The sequence below is a fragment of the Delphinapterus leucas genome, chromosome 3 (genome assembly GCF_059928025.1).
Source record: "Delphinapterus leucas isolate spDelLeu-1000000601 "Yukka" chromosome 3, BTC_Dleu_Yukka2, whole genome shotgun sequence".
Taxonomy (NCBI): domain Eukaryota; kingdom Metazoa; phylum Chordata; class Mammalia; order Artiodactyla; family Monodontidae; genus Delphinapterus; species Delphinapterus leucas.
Window position 1 is genome coordinate 134431218 of NC_143131.1, and position 24719 is coordinate 134455936.

The 24719-nt window shown below is 38.3% G+C and overlaps 1 protein-coding gene across 2 annotated transcripts in view; it reads right to left on the bottom strand.

Moving 5' to 3' along the window:
* The window catches only part of SOX30 (SRY-box transcription factor 30), a 34062-nt gene extending 15346 nt beyond the window's left edge, over positions 1–18716 (bottom strand). The window contains exons 1-4 of one of the 2 annotated variants that reach the window (XM_022590284.2): positions 17271–18716; positions 15038–15277; positions 13644–13823; positions 7003–7495 (exon numbers count right to left, since the gene is read on the bottom strand). In XM_022590284.2, the coding sequence (XP_022445992.1) occupies positions 7003–7495; positions 13644–13823; positions 15038–15277; positions 17271–18279 (1922 nt within the window). In that variant the 5' untranslated portion in view covers positions 18280–18716. The remainder of the gene's footprint in view (positions 1–7002; positions 7496–13643; positions 13824–15037; positions 15278–17270) is intronic. The other variant, XM_022590285.2, reaches the window with a different exon arrangement.
* Positions 18717–24719: the final 6003 nt, after the last annotated feature.

Below are 24719 nucleotides of genomic sequence, written 5' to 3' on the forward strand. Positions count from 1 at the left end.
CTTAGTTCTCTTTGGTGTACTAGCTGGCATACAGTAGCTGCTTGGTCTCAATTAAGAGGAGTCTCTTTTTATTTGCTTATCACCAAAATCTCATTGTTTTCAAGAGTGTCCTTAGGGTTGAACTTCCCCACACTGTTTCAGATAAAGTCAAATTCCTTTGGGGGAAAGCTTCTGAGCTCTCTGTTCTTATGGCAAAATCTCTGGTCTTCTTGGCTTGCCTCTGCCAGCATAGAACATCTCTTCTACGAGTGACCTGGGTCAAGCGTGTTCAGGGTTGCAGTATTCTCTGCCTGTCATCCTTAGAGTTGAGTGGCTATCCTGTTAGTAGGGGCTGAGCGAAGAAAAGGAACCCCCAACCTCTTGCTCACACTCACCATCAACTTAGTTTCTTTAACTCAAGAGCTGGAGAGGATGAGAAATGCTACCATTCTGTGTAAGATATTGTATCCCTTGATTAGGAGCTGAGGGGAGTGAAAGCTACCTTCTTGGCCATACCCACCCAGAGTTGGCATTCCATCCAGATGAACTGAGGGTGGGAGTGAGGGATGGTATTTGTCATGGCTCAAGGGTCATAGACTCTTGCTGTTCTCACCAAGTTTTAGGATGTTTTCTTGAATAAATATTTCTTCATTTGCTGTATGCCCTTAGGACACTGCCCAGAGAATTTAAGCGGTTAGTTTTTTAAAATAGTTTTCACGAGTTATGCTTGTTTGCTTGGGAGCAGCTTCACAGAGCTCCTCATGCTGCCACCTCAGAAATGAAACTCCCTCTCACTTATCTTTTTAATCATACTATTTCTATTAATATCCTTGAGCTTTGTTTTGGATGCAGTTAATTACTTGAAAACAGTTTGATCATTTCAGATCTTAAGAATTTTTAGATAAAATTTTTTAGATAAAAATTGATTAGAAATTTTTAGTCTAGGCCTAGCTGAAACAAGACTCTCTAAGTATTTAATACCCCATCAAGGTTTTCCAATCTGTTTGGTGAGAAGAGGAACTATTTCCAGCCTGGTGTGATTGCTGGGAACTGTTGTCTCTGATTTTTCAGGTAGTTTTTCCACTAGCCTTGGGTAATTTTCCTCACAGGCATACACTGATCAGTATTCAGCTGAATACTCAAGATGGAACCTATGCAGAGATCCAGAGTTCTTGCACTGTGTAGCTTTCTTCTCTCCAGTACTCTATCCTGAGAATTCTAACTGACTTGGTTTCACTGGTCTCCCAGCTCCATCTCCTCAACTCAGGGAGTCTGCAAGGATCTGCTTGTGCCACGGTTTCCAGGTCAGTAAGCTGGTTAGATTGCAAGGCTTACCTCATTTATTTTCTGTCTCTCAGGGATCTTCATATGCATTGCCTGGTAAATAGTGTCTTGAAAACCGTATCTTCATATATTTTGTCTGTTTTTCATCATTTCAGATGAGGGTAGATACAGTTCCTTATATTGCATCTTGGCTGGTACAGAAGTCCTCTTTAAACATTTAAAATATTCATTTTTAGTCTCTCCCTGATTTTCAGTTATTTCAAATTCTTGGGGCGTTAATTCTCCTATTTGTACCATCTACTGACTCTTGTTCTTAATGAATACTTTGCTCGTGTTCCATAATTTTCTAAAGTTCACCTTTAATGACAATTTTCTCCCTTTGGAAATTCCAAGTGGCTTGAATGGTGGAAGTGTTCCTCTAGAATAGTTGTCCCAGGTAAGTCATCCAAGAACTAATTTCTATGTTCATTTATCAGTTTATTTTTTTATTATTTTTTAATATTTATTTTATGGGGGGGCTGCATCAGGTCTTAGTTGTGGCACGTGGGATCTTTGTTGAGGCATGAGGGATCTTTCGTTGTGGCGCGCAGGCATCTCTCTAGTTGTGGCGTGTGGGTTTTTCCTCTTTTCTAGTTGTAGTGCACAGGCTCCAGGGCACGTGGGCTCTGTAGCTTTGGCACGCAGGTTTCAGAGCACGTGGGCTCTGTACTTTGTGGCACATGGGCTCTCTAGTTGAGGCATGTGAGCTCAGTAGTTGTGGCACGTGGGCTTAGTTGCCCCACAGCATGTGGGATCTTAGTTCCCTGACCAGGGATTGAACCCACGTCCCCTGCATTGTAAGGTGGATTCTTTACCACTGGACCTCCAGGGAAATCCCTAACTTCTCAGTTTATCAAGTGGATAGGTTGATTTCAGATTCTCAACCAGTGTGCAGTATAATCTAGGGTTTTGATTTCTAACAGAAGACTTTTTTCCATATATAGCCCTGAATAAAAACAAGTTTCCTTTGTGCTTTCTCTGGGTCAATGATAAAAATCTTCTATTACTTTATCAAGGTTGACAGGCCTTTCTAGGGTCTTAGCTTTTTTTAAAAGTTATTTATTTATTTATTTAGGCTGCATTGGGTCTTCACTGCTGTGTGTGGGCTTTCTCTAGTTGCAGCGAGCGGGGGCTACTCTTCATTGCAGTGCATGGGCTTCTCATTGTGGTGGCTTCTCTTGTTATGGAGCACGGGCTCTAGGCACACAGGCTTCAGTAGATGTGGTGTGTGGGCTCAGTAGTTGTGGCTTGTGGGCTCTAGAACGCAGGCTCAGTAGTTATGGTGCACGGGCTTAGTTGCTCTGCAGCATGTGGGATCTTCCCAGACCAGAGGTCAAACCCGTGTCCCCTGCATTGCCAGGCGGATTCTTAACCACTGCGCCACCAGGGAAGTCCTCTAAGGTCTTAGCTTTATGAAGAGGTTTTAGTTTCAGCTCCCCACCTTGAGCAGAGTCATGACCTCATATCCTCTCCTTATGTAGGCATTAAAACCCAAGTTTATAAATGCTGAGACTATATGAATCTGCAAACTACCCCCAAGACCACTGTACTAGTTTTCAGCTCGTTTGTCATTTTGACGAAGGGGGATTTATTTTCCTTTCTTGTGATTTCAGCTAGGTATTAAATTGTTCATATATAAATTCAACAGTTATAGATAGTTACAGCAGAAGGTATTCCATATTAGCTAAATCTATCATGTTTTGGGACTATAAATTCTATCCTCCAATAAGGATTAGGCAAAATATTGTATATGTATGTAGATGTGCATTATTACAGAAAATAGGTCCAAAACTTCAATTAAATTCTTAAATAGGTCTACAAACCAAACAAAGGTTAAGGATAATTGCTTTTAACTTTAGATCTGTTTGTCTAAAATTTTACAGTTAAGATGCTATATAATCCCACAAATTTAGAATTCTTTGGACTTACCTTCCCTAATAGATACATAGATATAGCTATGTCTGATTATATTTTTTTATACATTTCAAGCTAATAAATTCCCATTTATCATTCGTATCTTTTCTATATCCCTAACTGCAATACACTTTTTAAAAATTAATTAATTTATTTGTTTATATTTTTGGCTGCATTGGGTCTTTGTTGCTGCGTGTGGGCTTTCTCTAGTTGCGGCGAGCGGGGGCTACTCTTCATTGCGGTGTGCGGGCTTCTCATTGCAGTGGCTCCTCTTGTTGCGGAGCACAGGCTCTAGGGGCACAGGCTCCAGTAGTTGTGGCACGTGGGCTCAGTAGTTGTGGCTCGCGGGCTAAGAGCGCAGGCTCAGTAGTTGTGGCGCACTGGCTTAGTTGCTCCATGGCATGTGGGATTTTCCTGGACCTGGCCTCAAACCCGTGTCCCCTGCCTTGGCAGGCAGATTCTTAACCACTGTGCCACCAGGGAAGTCCCTGCAATACACTTTTTGAACACATTTATTTACTCAATGGCCAACAGAATGAAGATCCTAGATATCTCTTGTGCATATGAAAGTATAAATACTACAAGAAGGCGGAGGTATAGAAGAAAAGGTGGGGCTTCCCTGGTGGTGCAGTAGCTGAGTGTGCCTGCCAATGCAGGGGACACGGGTTCGAGCCCTGGTCAGGGAAGATCCCACATGCCGCGGAGCAACTAGGCCCATGAGCCACAACTACTGAGCCTGCGCGTCTGGAGCTTGTGCTCCACAACAGGAGAGGCCGCGACAGTGAGAGGCCCACGCACCGCTATGAAGAGTGGCCCCTGCTTGCTGCAACTAGAGAAAGCCCTTGCACGGAAACGAAGACCCAACACAGCCAAAAATAAATAAATAAATAAATAAATTTAAAAAAATAAAAAGAAGAAAAGGTGGGGGGTGAAAAGAATAACTAAGAAATTAATGTAGTACAGAAAGAGAGTGTCTCAATAAGCACAGTATGAAGATAGTTAATATTTGAAGGTAGGAGGATATTAGCCCTCACAGCTAGGGATCAGCATTTCTAATTGTCCATCTGTTTCATAAAGTGACTCCTTGATTAAACTGCCTAAACTCCTTGATTTTTACTCTATATACACAGGGCAAAATATCAAATATGAAAAAAAAATCAAATATGTATATTTGGTATATATTTAATATATATATCAAAAGTCATTACAATTACGGTATTGAAATGGTTGAATAATTCCACACGTAAATGGATTAAATTAGGGAGGAAATATTCTTTATAGAAGACTATTATTAGTTGGGAGAAGAGACAATAGAAAAATTGAGAGGAAATCAATTAATTTTGTTATTTAGCCAGGCTGGATTTTACTGAAATATACTATTTAAATAAGCATAAATAAGATCATCCATATCCTTGGGAAAATTATCATCACACACATACAGGTAGAAGTTAGGAGCAACTTAATGTTTAAAGCTGACATACTTGTTTGACATTCTTGCATGAAATAAAATTCAGTAAAAAACTACCAACTCACTTCATTTGGTTCCTTTAATAGCATTTTTTTTTTTTTTTTTTGCTGTACGCGGGCCTCTCACTGTTGTGGCCTCTCCCGTTGCGGAGCACAGGCTCCAGACACGCAGGCTCAGCGGCCATGGCTCACGGGCCCAGCCGCTCCGCGGCATGTGGGATCCTCCCGGACCGGGGCACGAACCCGTGTCTCCTGCATCAGCAGGTGGACTCTCAACCACTGCGCCACCAGGGAAGCCCAATAGCATTATTATTAATTAGCAATAATGGTAGTAAAGATAAAGGTATAGTTTCTGTCTTCTAAGGACATACTTTTCAGAGTTTCTTTTCAAAATGTTCTTTAAACTATCAGATGATTTGTACATTAACAGCTAAATCCCATAAGTCTTGTCATGAGTAAGGAACATAAATTTCCTATGATTTTATCTATTTATTATATAAGGAAACATTTCCTGCCCAAAAGTCTACTTGACTACATGATTTTTCCATTCAAAAATACAGTATGTATTTTCCATGTGATTCTCTGCTAGCAACTAACAGCTACCAATAAGAGAAGCCATTATATTGAGAAGCCTTACTGATACAGTGAAAAAAACAAACATGGAATTCAAAATCGGACAGCAAATCTAAGTTTGACTACTGGCTCTGCCATTTACTAGTTGTGTGACCTTAACAAAGCTATTTAACAGCTGATCAGTTTCTTTATCTGAAAAAGTAAAGGGATTACTATGCCTAAAACAAAGGATTGTTGTGAGAATTATAGATAAAAATGCCAAGTTCTCAAAATGCTAAAAACAATAACAACTAGAGTGAGATTATGGTACACAACCTGTTCTAGATGCCTCTTTTTCTCCTTTAATGTGAGTAAATACTGTCTAAGTCTTTCCTGTATTACAAAATTAATTATGTAACAAAGATAAAATTTCCGCAGTTTTAGTTTGTGGACCTCGAGTTTCTAACTAAGGCTGATCTTCTCAAACCTACTCACTTATTAAATTCCACCTATGTCCTAGCACTCTTCTTATAACTAAAAAAAACACTGTAAAATTCTCTAAAATTCCTGCAACATCTCAGATCCTAGGAAATAGCAATGAGAAGAGATTATCAACCCCTGTCCTTAGGAGTCTCTTGAAGTTTGATTTCTTGAACTAAAAGACTTCTGAAAGCTATTAAAGAAGAGCCTATTGGGAAAAACAAAACAAACAACAAATAGCAAAATCTCCCTTTCTCCTGATCTGATCCCCTAGTTCCACTTTCTTCCAGTTCTGGGCTAAGGACTTGAAAGCAAGGAATCCCATTATGAATTGAAGCAACATAATATATACCTCAAAAGTTCTTTGAGGCCTTGGTACCCAAGTGGGGAGTAGTTTTACTTTCTAAGTAAGTAACCATAAAAGATTGTGTTAAACACGTAACACTCCATTCTCAACAGAAACCATCTCTGTCTACACACTTAACAGCAACTGAAAAGTAGAGGTTAATGCCACTCTACTAGAATGTTTGCAAAGAAGTTAAATTCTATCACTCCAAAATGAAAAGTTACAAATTTGTTTTCCCTAGATACTTCCCTGTGAAAATAAATTCCTTTACTGGTAATTTACATAATAAACGTTTTGGTTTGTTAAAAAGGGCACTGAGAGGGTATATAACTTCAGACAAGTCATTTAACCTCTTAGATCAAGTGCTCTCTATATCCCTGCTACTCAAAGTGTGGTCCACAATCAGCAGAATTGACATCACTTGGGAGCTTGTTAGACATGCAGAATATTAGGCTTACTATAACTCAGTATAGGAAACTACTGTACCCCAGACCTGCTGACTCAGAGTCTTCATTTTAACAAGATCACGTGTGGTTTATATATATATATGAAAGTTTCAGAACCACACCTCTATACAATCAGGGGGTTTGACTAAATGATCTTAAATTAAGGTCACGTATAACTGATTATTTTTTCAAGAGAAAAATCAGATCTGACAACACTGGCGCCTGTATTCTCATGTGGCAACGGTAGGCTGGAACTGAGTAGCAGCTGCCTCATAAGATGGCGCATGCACTCTCCTTGGCTTCCCCAGTCCTCATCTGGCCCCTCCATGTATTTATATTAACTGCTTGGTCCCTATTTAGCCACTAATCTAAATTATATAGATCCCAAGCAGTAATGAGGAAGTTCCTTTTTCAGTAAATAAGAGAGGCCTTCAGAGGTAAAAATTCATTAGCTATAAGTAGTTTTAGGTGAAAGGAAATAAATTGTTCATTTACCTTGATGGGAAGTAGTGAGGTCCAGGTAGGAAGTAAGGGTGATGAAAAGCGAATCGTGGTGGCGTCCCAAATAATGTGGCTGCATGGCCAAGGGGAGGGGGCTGGAAGATATGTGAGTGTGGAATAGGAGGAGCTTGGGGGATTGGAGCACTTCTGGGACAAGTGGAAATGCTGGGATACTCCTTGGGAGGCTGGATGGTAGAGGCTGCAAATCTGGCGTGGGCAGTACGTGCACTGGTTGGAATCCTGCTGGTGCTCTCCAGAAAGACAGGAGCGGGTCTCTTCACAGAGCGACTGGCTCCAGAGTACAGCTGATGAGTGTCCGTTTCGGAGGGCCCAGCAAAGCACTGGGGTAGGAGTGGTGGACAAAGGGGCAAACTTGGAGCCTGGACAGCCACGTGGGCAGTACTGGAGATGCTTGGCTGGAAAACTGTGATGGGGCTTGGGCGCTGGACTGCAGGTGTGGGCAGCTGGATGGCAGGTGGAGCTTCATCTTTGGAAATAAAAATAGCATGGGTCAGGCATGAACTGAGTCACTCCATATTTTTCTTTTTTCAGCAGAACTTAATAAACTATACAACCAGAAGCCTTCACTAACCACCTTACCTAAGAACATCACCACTCTATTTTACCATCTTGAACAAACTGAAGCCATCTTGTTCATTTATTTTACATTCTTGTCTCTCTTTCCCACCTAGATTCTAAGTGCCATAAGAGGAGAGACCTTTTCTGTTTTGCTCACTACTGTATCCCCAGGCCTCAAAATTCTGCCTGGCACAGAAATAGGCCCTTGAAAAATATTTTTTGGATGAATAAATAAATGAATAAAATGATTGAGTGATTGAGTGAAAGACAAATACACACAAATGCTGGCACATATATAAAAATGTTTCTAAAAGAAATAATATGAAACTACTGATAGTGGTTACTTTTAAAAGGTGGTCATCTGGAAGAGGGGACAGGGCCGTGGGATGCCAGACTTTCATTTTATACCTATTGGTACTATTTGAACTTTCTATTCTCTAAATATATCAATTTTATTTTACATATTAATAGAGGTTTCATCCTAGTGGTATGGGTCATTTTTCTTTTATTTTGTATACTTCTCTATATTAAACTAAATTATAATTGACATTTAATTTTTTAATTGGAAAAAACTAAAGAAACAATCAGTAAAATTATTTTGCTTTATTGCATTCAATATGAATACATAAGGAAATTCCCAAGTGAGACTAAGACTTGCCATAGGTCAGCAATTTGTGACAGATAAGAAAGGAATATTATCACAGCAGGGCATGCTGGATATAGCAGAATTTTTAGAGGCAAGTGAAATAATCATGTATTTGATCTTTTTGATCCTGAAGAAGAGAGGACTGCTGACCGAGTTGCTGAGTTATCCAAATGACACACTTAGGCTAAATGTAACTCAACTTTTCCACAGAAATACAGAGAGAAGCCAAAGCAATAGATTCATGATCTAGTTTATTTCCATGCAGTTAGGTCTCTGTTAATATAGAAGATGCAGTCCAAGAACAGACCCTGTGGTTAGAAATGTCTCTGTCAGAGGCCAAAAGGATTGTGAATCTTCTCTCAGCCTTGGCCAGGTAACACCTTCCTCTCCTTCCTTCTCTCCAGAGAAGTCAAATAACTACCCCTCCTCCCCCTTAAACCTGGAGGTAGGGAATTAAGGGGTATATCTGTTTCAAGTTGGCCTCTGACGCAGTGAAGTAGAGGCAACACAGGAGCAGGGTGTAGATGAAGCTGTACTGATTCTCAGTTAAGGGTTACATGGACTAGCCCTCCAATCTGTGAGGCACAGGCCTTAGGCCTTTCCTGATTAATCAAACATAACTTCCCTCTTCAGGTTCCCTCAGAACCTATACATCTATCAAACATCACAAAATAGTGTAAATCTGCAGGTCTGCCACCCTTACCACAATCACAAAACTGGGAGCTCAAGAGCAGGGACAGTTTAATTCATGTTTGTATCCCCATTACCTGGCACAGAACTTGGTTAATAATAGTTAAGAAAGGTATGACTAGATGAAAGAAAAAACAAACTAACAAATAAACCTATAGCTGACAGAACCTCTACCACTCATCTGGTATAAGGAAAATCTCCTTCTCTATGCAACTATGAAGCCAGGCTGACCTGTAAAATCTCTCAGTTTTATTCACTGAATTATCACTGCACTCAAGACATATGCTCCTAAAATCTACTCTGATGCAGATTTCTTTTCCCTGTATAGTACAAGAGGCTCTTAGTCCTCAGAAAAGAAGTATGGTCATTTTAGGCAAAGGAAACACAAATTATAGGAGCCATAGAGAACAATGATATTATTTCAGTTATTGAAGAAGGAAGGGACTCATCCTTTAGCTGATACAAATGTTCTTTTCTACCAAAGATATTTTTATAAAATAAGGGGTACCAGTGAGGCATGAGGTGATAAAATCATGCATTTATTTAACTAAACAAATATTCACTAAGCAACTAACATGTGTCAAGCACCATTTTGGCCTGAGGTAAAAAATCAGATAAATCAGGTGCATAGAGAGTTATATGGTAGTATAATGAAGATGTCCTAAATGTCAAAATTCTTGTTGCTAAACAAGAGGTTAAAGTCTGCAACACCTAGTCATCACTGATAAACTGTCAGTGAATAGGGAAGACTTGTGGAACGGGCAGAGATCTAATGTATCACACTGTAGATAAAGTATGGAAAAGACCAGCCAGTCACCTGGTTTCTCTCTTTCTAGCATACAGCTAGGTTACATTTCTCAGCCTCCTTGCAGTTAGGAGTGGTCCTGTGGCTCAGGCTAACCAATGGAATGTAAGAAGAAGTGATATGCACCACTTCTGAAACTGGCCCATAAAAAACTCTCATGCATGATCCTCCATGCTCTTTTCCCTTCCGCAGGTCATGCACACTTGGATGCTACATATCAAAGATGGAAGAGCCATAGGGTAGAAGAAAACTGTGTCCATGAATCCCTTGGAAGAAAGCCAGAAATACTTATTTTGGACTTTACATGCGTAAAAAAGTAAACCATGATTCTGTTTAAACCGTTATGTTTAGATGAGTGTTGAAGCAGCTAGCATTATCTAATTGTTACATGAGGTAGAGAGCAGAATTTTACATCTATAGTACAATATGATAAGAACAAAAGAAAAAATTTAAAGTTATTAATAACTTTCAACAATTCTGGCAAATCTCTCCCACCCACTCCTAAAGAGGAAGACTCTACTGCCTGTGTTGAATGGATGAAGGATGCAACCAGGCTTTTGTTGTGTGACTCGGATAAACAGGAAGGAGTAGAGAATGGCATAAACTGAGGACAGACCAAATTTCTCTACAAGAAAAAGTTGTATAGAGGTAGAAAGAAGAACAGGAGGACGAGCATATGGCTGAGGAGAGAGAAACAGAGGCAGAGAGAGGAGGAGAGGACAGAGAGAAATAGAGTAAGAGCAGAGACATAGAGACAGAGATGGGAAATGGAGACTTGGGAAGAACAGTTAGACAACTGCTAAGAAAGATGGGACTTTGGGGACAGAAATGGTAATGAGGAACCTAAGAAGACTTACTATAGTTTGAACCATAAGATTCCATCTTCCTTGCCTCATAAGAAAACCTACAATAATGAGCTACATCACTTTTCAAGGAATTTTCAAGCCATATCTTTGTTTCTTATGGATATAAAACTTTGCTAGAACTGATCTTAAGTCAGGGACAAGACCAGATTTTTTTGCATTATAATAACAGTATCAGAATGTTGGAGGGTTTTTTTTGTTCTGTTTCTGTTAAATAAGAACAGATGGGTAAATCAAAATCACATCACATGTTTACTACCAAAAAATTAAAATAGTAGTAAACATTTTTAAAGTAAAAATTTAGAGAAAATGTATGAATTCAGAAGAATGAAAGATGTCAACTGAGTTTGGATGTAATAAGGAAAACCCATGTCAGGTTTGAGAAATAAAATGTAGAAAATGAAATAATCTCACCAGAAAATTCCTAAATATATAAAACTGACATTTAAAAGCCAGGCTAAAATAAATATAGCTTCTACCAAACTTCCAGAATCCTTTAAAATAAATTTGATCACTTAATGTAAAATGAAAATGCTGGCATAACTGGCATCAAAGACATATGATAAAAGAAAGTATCTAAAAAGTATTCTGGACTATCTGGCTGTAAGTACTTTCAGAAACTAGAAACAGGAGACAAGCTCACAAGATCAAAATATCACAAGATCTTAGGTGGCATTCACTGAAGAACTTTAGAGAAACTCAAAGTTAGAGCTGAGAAAATATTAGATGAAGTAAATACAAATGGTCTCTCTGCCAAAAATGCTATGCCAGAGCATTTTCCAAGTTATTGGAAGTAGTGAACTTGTTATTGGAAGTAGTGAACTTGAGAACTATAGTTTGGTGAGTCTATTTTCTTCTTTTTTTTTTTTGCCGTACGCGGGCCTCTCACCGCTGCGGCCTCTCCCGTTGCGGAGCACAGGCTCCAGACGCGCAGGCTCAGCGGCCATGGCTCACGGGCCCAGCCGCCCCGCGGCATGCGGGATCTTCCCGGACCGGGGCACGAACCCACGTCCCCTGCACCGGCAGGCGGACTCTCAACCACTGCGCCACCAGGGAAGCCCTGGTGAGTCTATTTCCTACACTTAAAAAGCTGATGAAATCTATACAATGTATTAGTGTATAAAGGTTGCTAGGAAAAAAGAGAGCAAATTTTTTCTGATAAGAGATAAATTATACCTCACTCCTCACTAACTTGATATCTTTCTTCCATGGGAATAAACAAAACAAGTTTGAAAAACACAATTACCATGACTTTATGTTTAGAATATAATACAAAATTAGCTGAAAGAAACAAAAAAAGGGATGGTGTAAAAATTTGTATCTGTAGGTAATAAGTGATTAAAAGTAGATTCTCTTAGGGATTTGTGCTATAATTTGTTCTTATTTAACAGTTTTATAAATGATTTAGAATATAAAATATATAGTGAAATTACCAAATTTGCAACTGATAACAACTCCTCCAAGTAATATAATGCCACACTGATGAGTACAAACTAAAAGAACATATTTCAAAAGTTGTATGATTGGGCAGCAGAGTAGCCAATAAATCTCATCATAACTATTATATAACTATTAAATATATATATATATATAACATAATTATTATACATATAACTTTATATATCTGGGAAAATAATTCCCAAATTTTATACTTAAAAGATAATGATTTTTTTAATCATTTGAGATCCAAGAATTAACTCTTTACTGACACTACATATTACTAGAAATAAGAGAAATTTAAAAAGAAAAAAGCAAATAAAAGATCATTTTCCTTAGATTTGATTACTTTGTATATGGCTCTGAAATGCTTCCTATAATTCTGCTTCTCATACTTAAATAAAACATCATGGATGCGAGAGCTCTACCACTTTCTATCTCCCCAAATCTTTGCTCAGAATTGCATAAAATTAATATATTGTATAAAACTGTCAACTGTCTCAAGTAAGAACACTGATAAATATATTTCTGGGGAGAGAAAACATACAGCATTTAACTGTGGATAGAATGACATGGAAGAGGGGTCTTAGAAAAAGGGGTAAAGAGAAGAAACAGATGATAAAAGTGTAAATCATAAATAACAGATAACACAAGGTAAGTTTTTAAAAAAAGCACAATTAAGGCTAGATTGAAATACAGGATTAAAAGAGATACTACCAAATAGCAAAGGGTGAAAGTGCCTGCCTGTTCTGGGAGAGGACAGGGTGATAGGATCAGCTTTCTTTGCCTTGAGCCTAGATACCCTGAACGTGGTTTTGTTGGTATCCATTGCTACAATGATACACAGGAAAAAAACTGAAAATGCCTAAGATCCTAATAACTTAATTTTCAAGATATCTAAACCTCTCATCACATAGATATGAGGAGGTAGAAACTGGAAAGAACAGTAGTTTCAGGACAAGTGATAGCAAGTAGTGAACGTACAAAGCTCTGCCTAAGAGATGACTAAAATAGGCTCTGGAAGAACAAACTAATGATGGATAGACCTATAACAAGTTCTTAAGATACTAGATTCTCAATTTTGGGTTCTTAAAAGCAAAAGACAGGAATGTTGTGAAGAACTGATAACAGAGGAGAAATTTAGGGAAAGAATGTAATGAACGAAATATCTGGTAGAAGATAACTTCCATTGCTTTTCTAGGGCAGCAAAAAAAAAAAAAATGGTCTTAAGAGATCAGTCACTATTACTATATTCCAGGACAGGATGCCTCATACCCCATCAGCAAGGCATTCTTTTATGCTAATAGTAAAAACATATTCCTATTTCCTATTGAATTACCTCAGTCATTTCCTGCATTATCTGCATAATCTATGGACTCATCCTGATTTGCTTAAAAGGTCTGACACAGAATATTTGCTACTCTAGCAAACCAAGGGTTTTGATGTCTACTGAAATCTTTCTTTCCCTGATTTAATGTTTTCACTCTATTTTTGATTTTCTTCTTAACATTGTTGTTCTAAACTCTTAAGCTAACAGAAACAAAATTTCAAGTTAAGAGGTAAAATCATCACACAGCCATTAAAAAATTTGTAATCTACAATAAAATCAACTCACCAACTGAATGAGTGATGGGGTTCTGTAGGCTGGGAATTACCACAGAGTAGGTAGGTGAGCAATAAGGATAAACTGTTGTTGAATTTGTAGAGATGATATTCTGTGTGGTACCAGAAAGTACATTGGAAACGCTTAGAGGGAAGCGTTTTCGCTTCCCTGGACGAGGCTGATAAATCCAACCTAGAGAAGATAAACTATTTTTAATTTGAACATATAGATCCTATTTAGCCTTTAAATAGTTCTTTACACATTAAAAGTCCAAAACACTTCTAAGTCTTCATTGTCTAAAGTATCTTTTCCAGCTCTATGATACCATCTCTGTGCATTTTAGCATATACATCCATATGGCTCCTAACTAGTGGCCAATGTTGTAACCCATAATTCAAAGGAAGAGAAAGGGCAAATGTCTTTTATCCAAAGACACATAATGAATTTATAGTAAAATCAACATTAAAGGCACTGAGATTGAATCCCAAAGCTTTTCCTCTACCCATAAAACAATGCCCCAGTAAGATACTATTTGTCTCCTCCTGTTTCCTCACTTTCTATAACACACAATTATCTATATCTTACGATGAAGTGGTTACTAATGACCAGTCACTATTTTTATGCCTTCTTCAGAAAGAGTCACTCTCTTACTTGGCAGTCTCCAAGTCCACAAACCACCCAATTTCCTTCCAAACTCAGAAAAGTGGAGTTAGGGCAGTTGTAGCCACTGTATAACCAAGAGAATCACTGGTTCCCTGTAACCGCTGCTCTGATGATTCCCCCCTAGAACCTTTCTCCTACTACTTTAGAAAAATAGTTATTCTTTTCCCACCATGCACAATATGTTGGCCATACACTGTGCTTTTACCAAGCTTAATATCCATTTCCTCACTGCTGGGGAGAGAATCAGAATTTATTTCAAACTACATCATGATGAGGATAAATTTATCAATCAGAAGGCAGCACTATATTCTGATAATCATATAATATTAAAATGAAGCATGGTGTTAATGCCTGCAGCATGCCCTGCATATTTTCTCTGTTGCTCTGATCTGAACTTCATTTTCTAGCATATTTGAAAAATTATAGCCTAGAACTCTGGAGCTTTACCTTCATTACGTTTATATTTATATATTTAATCAAAACGACAGTAAAACTGTTTGTCCCCAGGTTTGCATTAGTTGGCAAATATGAGACCAGATATCCCTCTACTTTGTTCTGTTTAAGGAAACTTATGCCCAGTATCAATTAAATCATTACTGTAATATTAGCCAGTATTTTCTCTATTGTACATATCAGATTAGAAAAAAATTACATTTTTGTCTTTCAGTCTCGACCTAACCTATTCTTTACCTAAATAAATTTAAAGAAATTAGAAAGAGGCTTTGTTCATTTCATTTGATTACCAGGAAATTCCTCTCTGTGCTTTTCTTTAATCTTTTGTGCTTCATCATAATAGGGTTTCTTTTGTTCTTCACTAAGTTTGTTCCACTCTAACCCGAGCTGGACACTGATTTCTGCATTGTTGGCTGCTGGGTTAGCTTTGGCTAGTGCTGGCCGGTGGATCCTTGCCCAAACCATAAATGCATTCATGGGTCGCTTCACATGACCATTTCTGTCCTTACTGAAGGGAGTGTCTGGTATTCCTACATGACAAAAATTAAGAGACTAAATTAATGTGCCACACACACACACAATTTTAAAGTGAAGTGCACTTCCACCTATATTTACTTTTTAAATATCTGGAGAAAATATACACTTCAATATAGCCAAGGAACTGCCAGTGTTCCAGAATTCCTCATAACCCCTGAACTCTGCATTCTAAACTGTGGCTTAGAAAGACTCTTCTCTTCCTCAAAAAGAAAAATATTGTTGAAGATACTGTGGAAGTAATAATGTTGAAGACACAGTAAACTGCTGGCTTACTACTTCTTTGGGCTATATTAATATATCTAACAATAATTAACATTTAGTTTATTTCCCATTAAAATATTCTATTACTGGGGAACAGGAATTAGGACTTATTAATGACTATAATCCCAGCGCTAGGTGGGTGTACCCTAAATGTTTAAAGGAATTCATTTACATGCCACTGGAGTGCCCATTCAAACAAAAATACTTATAATATTAATATATTATATTATTTATATTTTGTTATGAAGGTGAAGCACCTGCCAAGGTGGGTCACTAACACTAGTTCCATGTCCCAGGAGAAAAAATAAGAGGAAAATAAGAAAGGTGACTTTTTGAAAATCACAGAGACAGCTGAAATTACAATAAAGGAAGTTGTTTAAATTCACATCTCTTACATAATTCATCAAAAACCACTGCCTATACACTTCATATACTGTTTCTCTTTATTTTAGGGTTACTTGATATATAAAATTTTAAAATGCACAAAGGATGAAATAAGTATTATAAAGAAAGCTTCCCCTTTCTCTCCTTTAGAAAATGAAAACAAAGTTTAAAAATTACTGACGATAAAAAGCAAGAGGATGGGATACAGATGAACTTATTTGCAAAGCAGAAATAGAGACACAGATGTAGAGAGAACAAACATATGGGTACCACGGGGGGGAAGGGGAGGGTGGGATGAATTGGGAGATTGGGATTGACATATACACACTACTATGTGTAAAATAGATAACTGATGAGAACCTACTGTATAGCACAGGGAACTCTACTCAATGCTCTGTGGTGACCTAAATAGGAAAGAAATCCGAAAAAGAGGGGATATATGTATACGTATAGCTGATTCACTTTGTTGTACAGCAGAAACTAACACAACATTGTAAAGCAACTATACTCTAGTAAAATTTTAGAAAAAAAAAAGCAAGAGGGTGGGGTGGGGAGGAAGAATCAGTAAAGAAAATAAGAAAACAATAAAGATAAAAGTCAATGAAGATATGAACTGAAGATTAATATGACTTTCCATTGACATTTACTGCCATAGTATTCTGTCTGAATTACATCTTAAAATAAGAATTTTCTAGCTATATATTTGGAAATAACGGATAGAAATAAAATATCTACTTGTAATTGTTACTACTGTAACTGTGGTCATTTCTTTGAAAACAACTTATTCTACAGTGTTTTCATTTTCTATATTTCTATAAGTCCTTAGCTTTTAGAATACCATTACAATTAATTACGTACTGTTTTCTCCTAGAAAATGTTTACTCTTCATTTTTAAAGAAGATAAATCACCTCTATATCCAGTATAAACTTTCCTGTTTATTTTTTCATTAAACACTATTTTTTCTTGTTTCTTGATACATGTAAAAATACTGAGCTACTATAATACAATATTTTAAAATGTTGATTATCTGTAGCATATAAACCGAGGGCTTCGTGTTATCTAGCAAAAATATTTCTATTTTTGTGTATAAACATTAGTCACATCTAAATCTCATTCTTCACTGGGCCTTAAAAAAAATAATTATTTTTAATGTTTGGGAATCCTGAACGTGTTAGCGTATTTTACTGGTATATGTACAAGTCAGAAGTGATACCTTTGCAGACTTTGCCCTGAACCCATGATTTTATTTTTCTAGTTTATGCTTCTCAACAGCTGACATGTCAGCTACGGGGCAACAGACGAAGTTTGAAAACCAGATTGTTTCCCCTGCCGTCTAATACCTGCATCTGAGGGAAGCACGGTGAGCGGGACATCTTTGGTTTCAATTTTTACAGAAGGTTCCAGTAAGGACTGCATTTTAATAGGCACTGGTGTCAAGGGGACCTTGGTCAATCCTGTCAGCTCTGAAGGTGGAGGTCCCTGAAACTGGATCCGGGCTCCAGGGGGCACGGTATGAAGAGTCAAAGGGATCCTGAGGTCTTGCTGGTGCGGCCCAAAGGCAATGGATGGCTGGGTCAGGATGACATCCTTGCTGCCATGGACCAGGCCACTGGACGCGGGCTCTGTGCCGAGCCTGGAGTCCTCGCGGAGTCTCTCAGGCTCCTCCGTTTTGATGACTCCTTCTCTGATAGCCGCCAGGCTTTTGCCTTCCCCGCCTTTCGCCGCCGTGTAGCTCATGACATCCTCCTCTTCCTCCAGCTTGCCCTTCTCGTCCCCTCGGGGGCTGTCGAAGGCCGGCCCGGGGCCTCCTGCCTTCGCCGCCGTGGAGGCCTTAAGGCCCGCCTTGACGGCCCTCCGAGGTCCCACTGACGGATCCAAGCTGGGGTCCAGCTCCTGCTTCTCTGCCTTAACGTGCACCGGCAGGGGCTGCACCGGGTGCAACTGAGGCCTGCAGGGGGAGCCCTCGGACGCCGGCGGCGGCAGTAGTAGCAGCTCGGGCCTCAGCTGCAGCAGCCGTGCCTGCGCGGGAGAGGCGGCTGCGCCGTCCTCCCGGGCCTGAGGCAGTGGTGGCCCAGGCGGCAGCAGTAACACCTGCTCCGGGTTCACCTGCAGTACCCGCCGTGCCGCGGGCTGTACCCCCGACGCCGGAGCCTCTCCGCACGACGAGGCTACCGTCACAATGGCGGCCGCGCACGCGGCGAGCGGCGACGCAGAGGGCTCCGCGGCCGCTGCCCGAAAGGAGGCGCCCTCGACAGCCACCGGGGGCGGAGCGGGGCGCAGCGGGCGCGGCGGGGTCGCCCGCGGCAGTTGGCGCGGCTGAGGCGGCGGCTCAGGCCTGGCTCTCTCCATGGGGGGAGGGGGACGCCCCGGCCTACTCCCGGCCCGGATTGTAAGCTCAGCCGTTTGTTGGCGACCTTCTCCCCTCCCCCTTTCAGTTAAGACCCTTCCAAGGCCTTTGCTACCCAGAACCCTACGCGGTTCAAAAAGCAGCCCTTGGTCTTGGCCTCGCCCAACCACAAGTGTCTTGGTACACCCCCCCCGCGGTCCGCCAATCACAGGCACGTTCTCCGGCTCCTCCCGCCCTCCACGCACCCCTGGTACCGAGCCTCGAATCGCCGGCTACGGCCGGGGCCGCGGCACGTGCTGCCCATTTTCCCCCTGTGACTCTCCCTCTCTTCCGGTGTTCTCTAACGTCCGTTGTCCTTAGTTACCTCTCCCCAGTCCTGAGTGCCCGACAATGGCGTTGCCCAGGAAACAGAGCGGTTCCACGCCACTGACCTCCAGGAGATAAAGCCGTGTGGGTTCTGCACAAGAGCTGGACATACCTGCCTTGTACACGCGGTTTGCAATTCCAGGATACCTCGTGGGTCCTGACCCTCACCGGGGTCTTTGGATTTGTGCCAAGGGAAAAGAAGGCAAATTTTGCAACTTCTCAATAACCCCCTTAGCTGATCTTGCTGGGAAGAGTGTTCGACTTGGCCATTACTGTGCTAGTTAAACTTTATCACCACTCCTGTGGGCCCTGCTTGCAAAATACATCCCAAATTCATCCACCTCTTTCGGTTTCTCCCACCATTACTCTGTTCTGCTCTTACATCTGGATACTGCTACAGCAGTATCCTTCACCTTTCACCTGGATCTTTCACCTGGATACTGCTGTAAATAGTCGCCCTGCTTTTCGCTTTTGTCTCACTACGCTCCAGGTGCCAAGAATCTTTGAAAAATACAAATCTAGTCCTCCCACACCCTCTCTCCAAAAAAAATCTTCTCAGGCCACTCAGTAAAGGTTTAAAGTCTTGGCAAGGTCTGTAAGGCCCCAAATGGCTTGGGCTGTAGTTCTCTTATTTACCACTCTAGCCCCAGCTTTAGCTACACTGCCTCTCCTCATTCTTTCTCCTACTTCAAAGACGTTTGAATATGCCTTCACTTGTATTTCTCCCTTGTGTCTCCTTAACACCTCCTGCTCCTATTCCGAATTGCACCTCAACTAGTACTTCCTCAAAGTCATGTTCTCTGACTCTGAAAATCAGGTCAAATCTCCTTTATGGACGCGTACCTCTATCACCTCTTCTTTTAAAGTTCTTACCACAATTTGTAATTACATATTTCTTTATGGCATTATTTCTGCTGCCTCCTCCACTTTACTTATACTCCTTGAGGGCCGACTGTGTTTTGTAAATCTCCAATGCCAATCATAGAGCCTGGCGTATAGTAGACATTCAGTAAATACCTGTTGAATGAATAAAGACGGTTGTAGTGTGATAATAAAATAGTAATAATCACTACCTATATTAAGGGCTTACTTTTATGCTAGGCATTGCTTCAAGTCCTTCGCGTGCTTATGCCTCTCCTTTTACTAGTACTGTATTGTGTTTGTTTCCATTAAATATCACCAAGAGAAAGAAGAAATCTTGTATTAACATTTGTTACATTTCTAAGTGATGTCCTGATTAAAAGCTATAGATTTATCTTGAAGCAGATAATTTTTTGCCACCAGAACAAGTTAGCTCTCAAAGAAGACCTGACCCAACTCTCTTTCTAATGCCCTGTTGTCAAATGTGGCAAATAGGAGTTCTTACAACTGGCAGGTAGTCAAGGGCAGTGGTTCTCAAATTTTTATCTCAGGAACCCCTTATATCCACAAAAATGATTGAAGATTCCAAAGAGCTTTTATTTATGTGGTTTTATCTGTCAATATTTGCCATATTATAAATAAAAACTGAGGACTAGTTATAGTTATCAATTCATTTTAATTCATTCATTAATGGTTATCAATTCATTTTAAGTATCTATAATAAACCCATTACATATTAACATAACACATTATTATGATAAAACTATGTTTTCCCCAAAATTAGAAGAGTGGAATTGTGAATCTACTGTCTGACTTAGTTGAAAAAAAAAAGTTGGATTCTCACGGCTGCTTCTGCATTCAGTTTGTTGTAATTCATGCCATATAGGCTCTAGAAAGCTTCACTGTACACTCATGAGAGTATGAAGTAAAAAAGGGAAATATTGTCTTAGAATTATTATGAAAGTACTGTTAACCTAGCAGACACTCTGAGTCAGTCCCTGAACCACACTTTGAGAACCACTGACAAAACAAAGGCTAGTGAAAGAGGCAGAGGAATAAATCATGTTAGTGTTGATTTTGTGCAAGACTAATACATATTCCAATCTGAATTAGTAATTGAAAGCACGTGATGTGTCAGTCCTCTGTGGTAGCAGTGCAAATAGTATACGGGGAGTATATTTTAAGCAGAAAGCAATCTTTTTAAAAACCAAAAAACTGTTTTACTGAGGTTTGATTTATATATAATGTTTACAATTAAATGTACAATTTGATGTGTTTTAATAAATATTTAAAGTTGTGTAACCATCACTACAATCCAGTTTCAGAACATTTTCATAAACTCAAAAAAGTTGGGGTAAGGTAACTCAAAAAGTCCTCTTGTTCCCATTTGCAGCCAATATATGCTCCCACCTTCAACCCCAAACAACCGCTTGTATGCTTTCTGTCTCTATAATTTTGCCTTTTCTAGAAATTTCATATAAATAGAATCAAATAATGTGTAGGCTTATATGTCTGGCTTCTTTAACTTAGCATAATGTTTTTGAGGTTCATCCAAGTTTAATGTATCAGTAATTATTTTATTACAGCGTAGTATTCCATAGTATGGAAATACCTAATTATTCAGGGATATTTTATTGTAAGATGTCTCCCACTCATTTTGTTTATCCACTGACTGGCTGATGAGCATTTGGATTATTTCTAGGTTTTGGCTGCTATCAATATGATGCCCATTCATGTATAAATATGTGTGGGGACATAGGTTTGCATCTCACTTGGGTAGGCACCTAGGAGCAGACTTACTAGGTTATGTGGTAAGTTTATGTATAACATTTTACAAAACTGCCAAACTGCTTTGCAAAATGTATCATCTTACATTTCCACCTACAACATATGAGGGTCCCAGTTTCTCTACCTCTTCTCCAATATTTGGTGTCAAAAGGCTTTAAAATTTTTATCCATTCTATATAGTATATATAGAATATATTATAGTAGTAGTATATAATAGTAAATAATTGTGTTTTAAAACAGTGAATAATAATTCACAGTGAATAATAATGTTGAGCATCTCTTCATGTGCTTAGTTGCTATTCATATATCTTTATCGCCTAGTTCTGTTAAAGTTTCTTTTGCCTATTATTTAGATTGTGTTGTTGATTTTATTTTTGATTTTTAAGGATTCTTAATATATTCTGGATATAAGTTCTTTATTAGATATATGTTTTGCAAATATTTTCTTTCAGTCTGTGGCTTGTCTTTTTGTTCTTTTTTTTTTTCATTCCTAGTAGTGTCTTCTGAAGAGCAACATTTTTACCTTTGATGAAGTCTAATTTGTCAACATGCCATTGATTATATTTAACAAATCATTGCCTAACCTAAGATTAAAGGTTTTTCTCTCGTGATTTTCTCTAGAAGAGTTTAGTTTTAGTTCTTATTAGCACTATGATCCATTTCAAGTTAATTTTTATGCAAAGAAAGAACTAGTTCGTTACCTAACACTCTACAGTTGTTCCAGTACCATTTGTTGAAAAAACTATCCTTTTCCCATTGAATTACTTTCTTTTGTTGAAAATTGACAATATATGCATGACTTTATTTCTGAACTCTGTTTGGTTCCTCTGATCTATGTCTGTCTTTATGCTAATGCCACATTGTCTTGATTACTATATCTTTATGGTAAATTTGGGGATTATGTCATATAAGTTCTCAAACTTAGCTCTTTTTCAAAATCATATTGGCTAGTCTTGATCCTTTAGATTTTCATATAAATTTTAGTATCAGCTTATCAATTTTCACCAAAAACAAGCCTGCTGATTTAGGTAGCCTGCACTGGATCTATAGATCAATTTCGGAAAAATGGACTTCTAAGCAATATTGAGTCTTCAGTTTGCAGGCATGGGATATATGTCCATTTATTTCAGTCTTTAATTTTTCTTGACAATGTTGTATAATATTCAGTGTACAGTTCTGCACTTCTTTTGTTAACTTCATTCTAAATACTTTAATTTTTGATGCTGTTATGAATGTAATTATTTTCTTAATTTCATTTCTAGTTGGTTATGTATTGATTTTGTATTCATTGCCTTACTGCACTGGCTAGAAGCTCCAGTCTAGTGTGGAATACAAGTAGTGAGAGTGAACATCTTTGCTTTGTACCTAGTGTCAGGGGGAAAGCAATGTCTTTTATCTTTAAGCGTGATGTTAGTTGTAGGTTTTATGTAGCTGCCTTTTATCAAATTAATGATGTTTCTTTCTCTTCTTTCCTAGTTTGTTGAGAGCTTTATCATGAATGTTTGTTGCATTTTATCAAATGCTTTTTCTTTTTTTAAATTCACATCTAAATTTTAAATTTACACAGTTGCAAATGATTTGATTTCTGATGTATTGTAAATATTGATATTTTATCGAAAGCTTTTTCTACATATTTTGAGATTGTCATATTCCCCTTTAGTCTAGGGGTCAGCAATATCTTCCAGAAAGGGCCATATAGTAAATATTTTTGGTTTTGTGAGCTATATGATCTTTGTTGCAACCGATCAACTCTGTTATTGTAGAATGGAAGCAATTATAGAGCACGTGTAAATGAGTGGGCATGATTGTTTTCCAATCAAACTTTATTAAAAAAAACAAAAGTCATGCCAGATTTGGTCTCCGAGCTGTGGATTGCTGACCCCTGCTTTAGTCTGTTACTACTACATGTATTACATTAATTGATAGATGTTAAACTGGCCTGCCTTAGTGGATACACCTACTTGGTCATAATGTATAATCTTTTTTATACAGTATTATACACAGTTACTATTCTTCTAAGAATTTTAGCATTTATATTCATGATGGATATTGGTCTGTAGTTTTCTTGTGATATCTTTGAAACTTTGGTATCAGGGTAAAATGAGCTGGAAAGTGTTCCATTCGCTTCTAGTTTTGAAAGGATTTGTGTTGTATTGGTATTATCAATTCCTTAAATGTTGATAGAGTTCACCAGTAAAGCCATCTGGGCCTGGACTTTCCTTTGTAGTAAGATTTTTTAGTAAGTCAAATAATTTAATGTCTTTGATATAGGTCTATTCAGATTTTATATTTCTTCTCGAGTCAATTTGATAATTTCTATCTATGAATTTGCCCATTTCAACTAAGTTGTCAAATTGTTGGCATAAGGTTGTTCATAATATTTCTTCATAATCTTTTAAATTTCTGTAGAGTTCAGGATGTTTCCTTTTCATTCCTAATTTTGGTAACCTGTATCTTTTCTCTTTTTTCTTGGTCATTTTACTAAAGTTTTGTCAATTCCATAGGTCTTTTCAAAGAACCAACCATCAGTTTCACTGATTTTTCTCTATTGTTCTGCTAGTTTTTTTCTTTTAATTTCTGCTGTGGGCACTATTATTTTGTTCCTTCTACTTACTTGGGGTTTGATTTGCTCTTCTTTTTCTAATTTCTGAAGATGAAAGCTTAGTTAGTTGATTTTTTAAGTTATTGATTTAAAATCATTTCTTTTCTAATAGAAGCATTTAAAGCTATAAGTTTCTCTCTATGCACCGCTTTACCTGCTTTCCATTACTTTTGCTATGGCACGATTTTGTGTTCATTCAGTAGAAGATATTTTCTAATGTCTCTGGTGATTTCTTCTTTGACCTATGATTTATTTAGAAGTGTACTGTTTAATTTCCAACTCTATGGAGATGTTCCAGATTTCCTTCTGCTCTTTATTTCTAATTTAATTCTACTGTGGTCAAAGAATGTTCTTTGTATGATTTCAGTCCTTATAAATGTACTGTGACTTGTTCTATCACCTTGCATATGGTCTATTCTATAGAATGTTTCATGTGTACTTGAGAAGAATGTATATTCTACTGTTGTTGGGTAGAGCATTCTAGCTGTTTAATAATATTCAAGTATTCTGCATCCTTTCTGATTTGCTTCTTGTCATATCTATTAGTATTATCAATTATTGAGAGAGAAATATTGAAATATCAACTATAGTTACTGAATGGTCTATTTCTCCTTTGATTTTGTCAAATTTTGCTTCACATATTTTGGGGCTCTCTTGTTAGGTACAAGTATATTTGTAATTGTTGTAACTTTTTGATGAATTAACCTTTTTGTCATTATGAAATATCCCTCTCTGTCTGTAGCGATATTTTTGTTATTAAAATCTATTCTAATATAGCCTCTCCAGTTTTCTTATGGTTACTGTTTGCTTGGTATACCTTTTCCC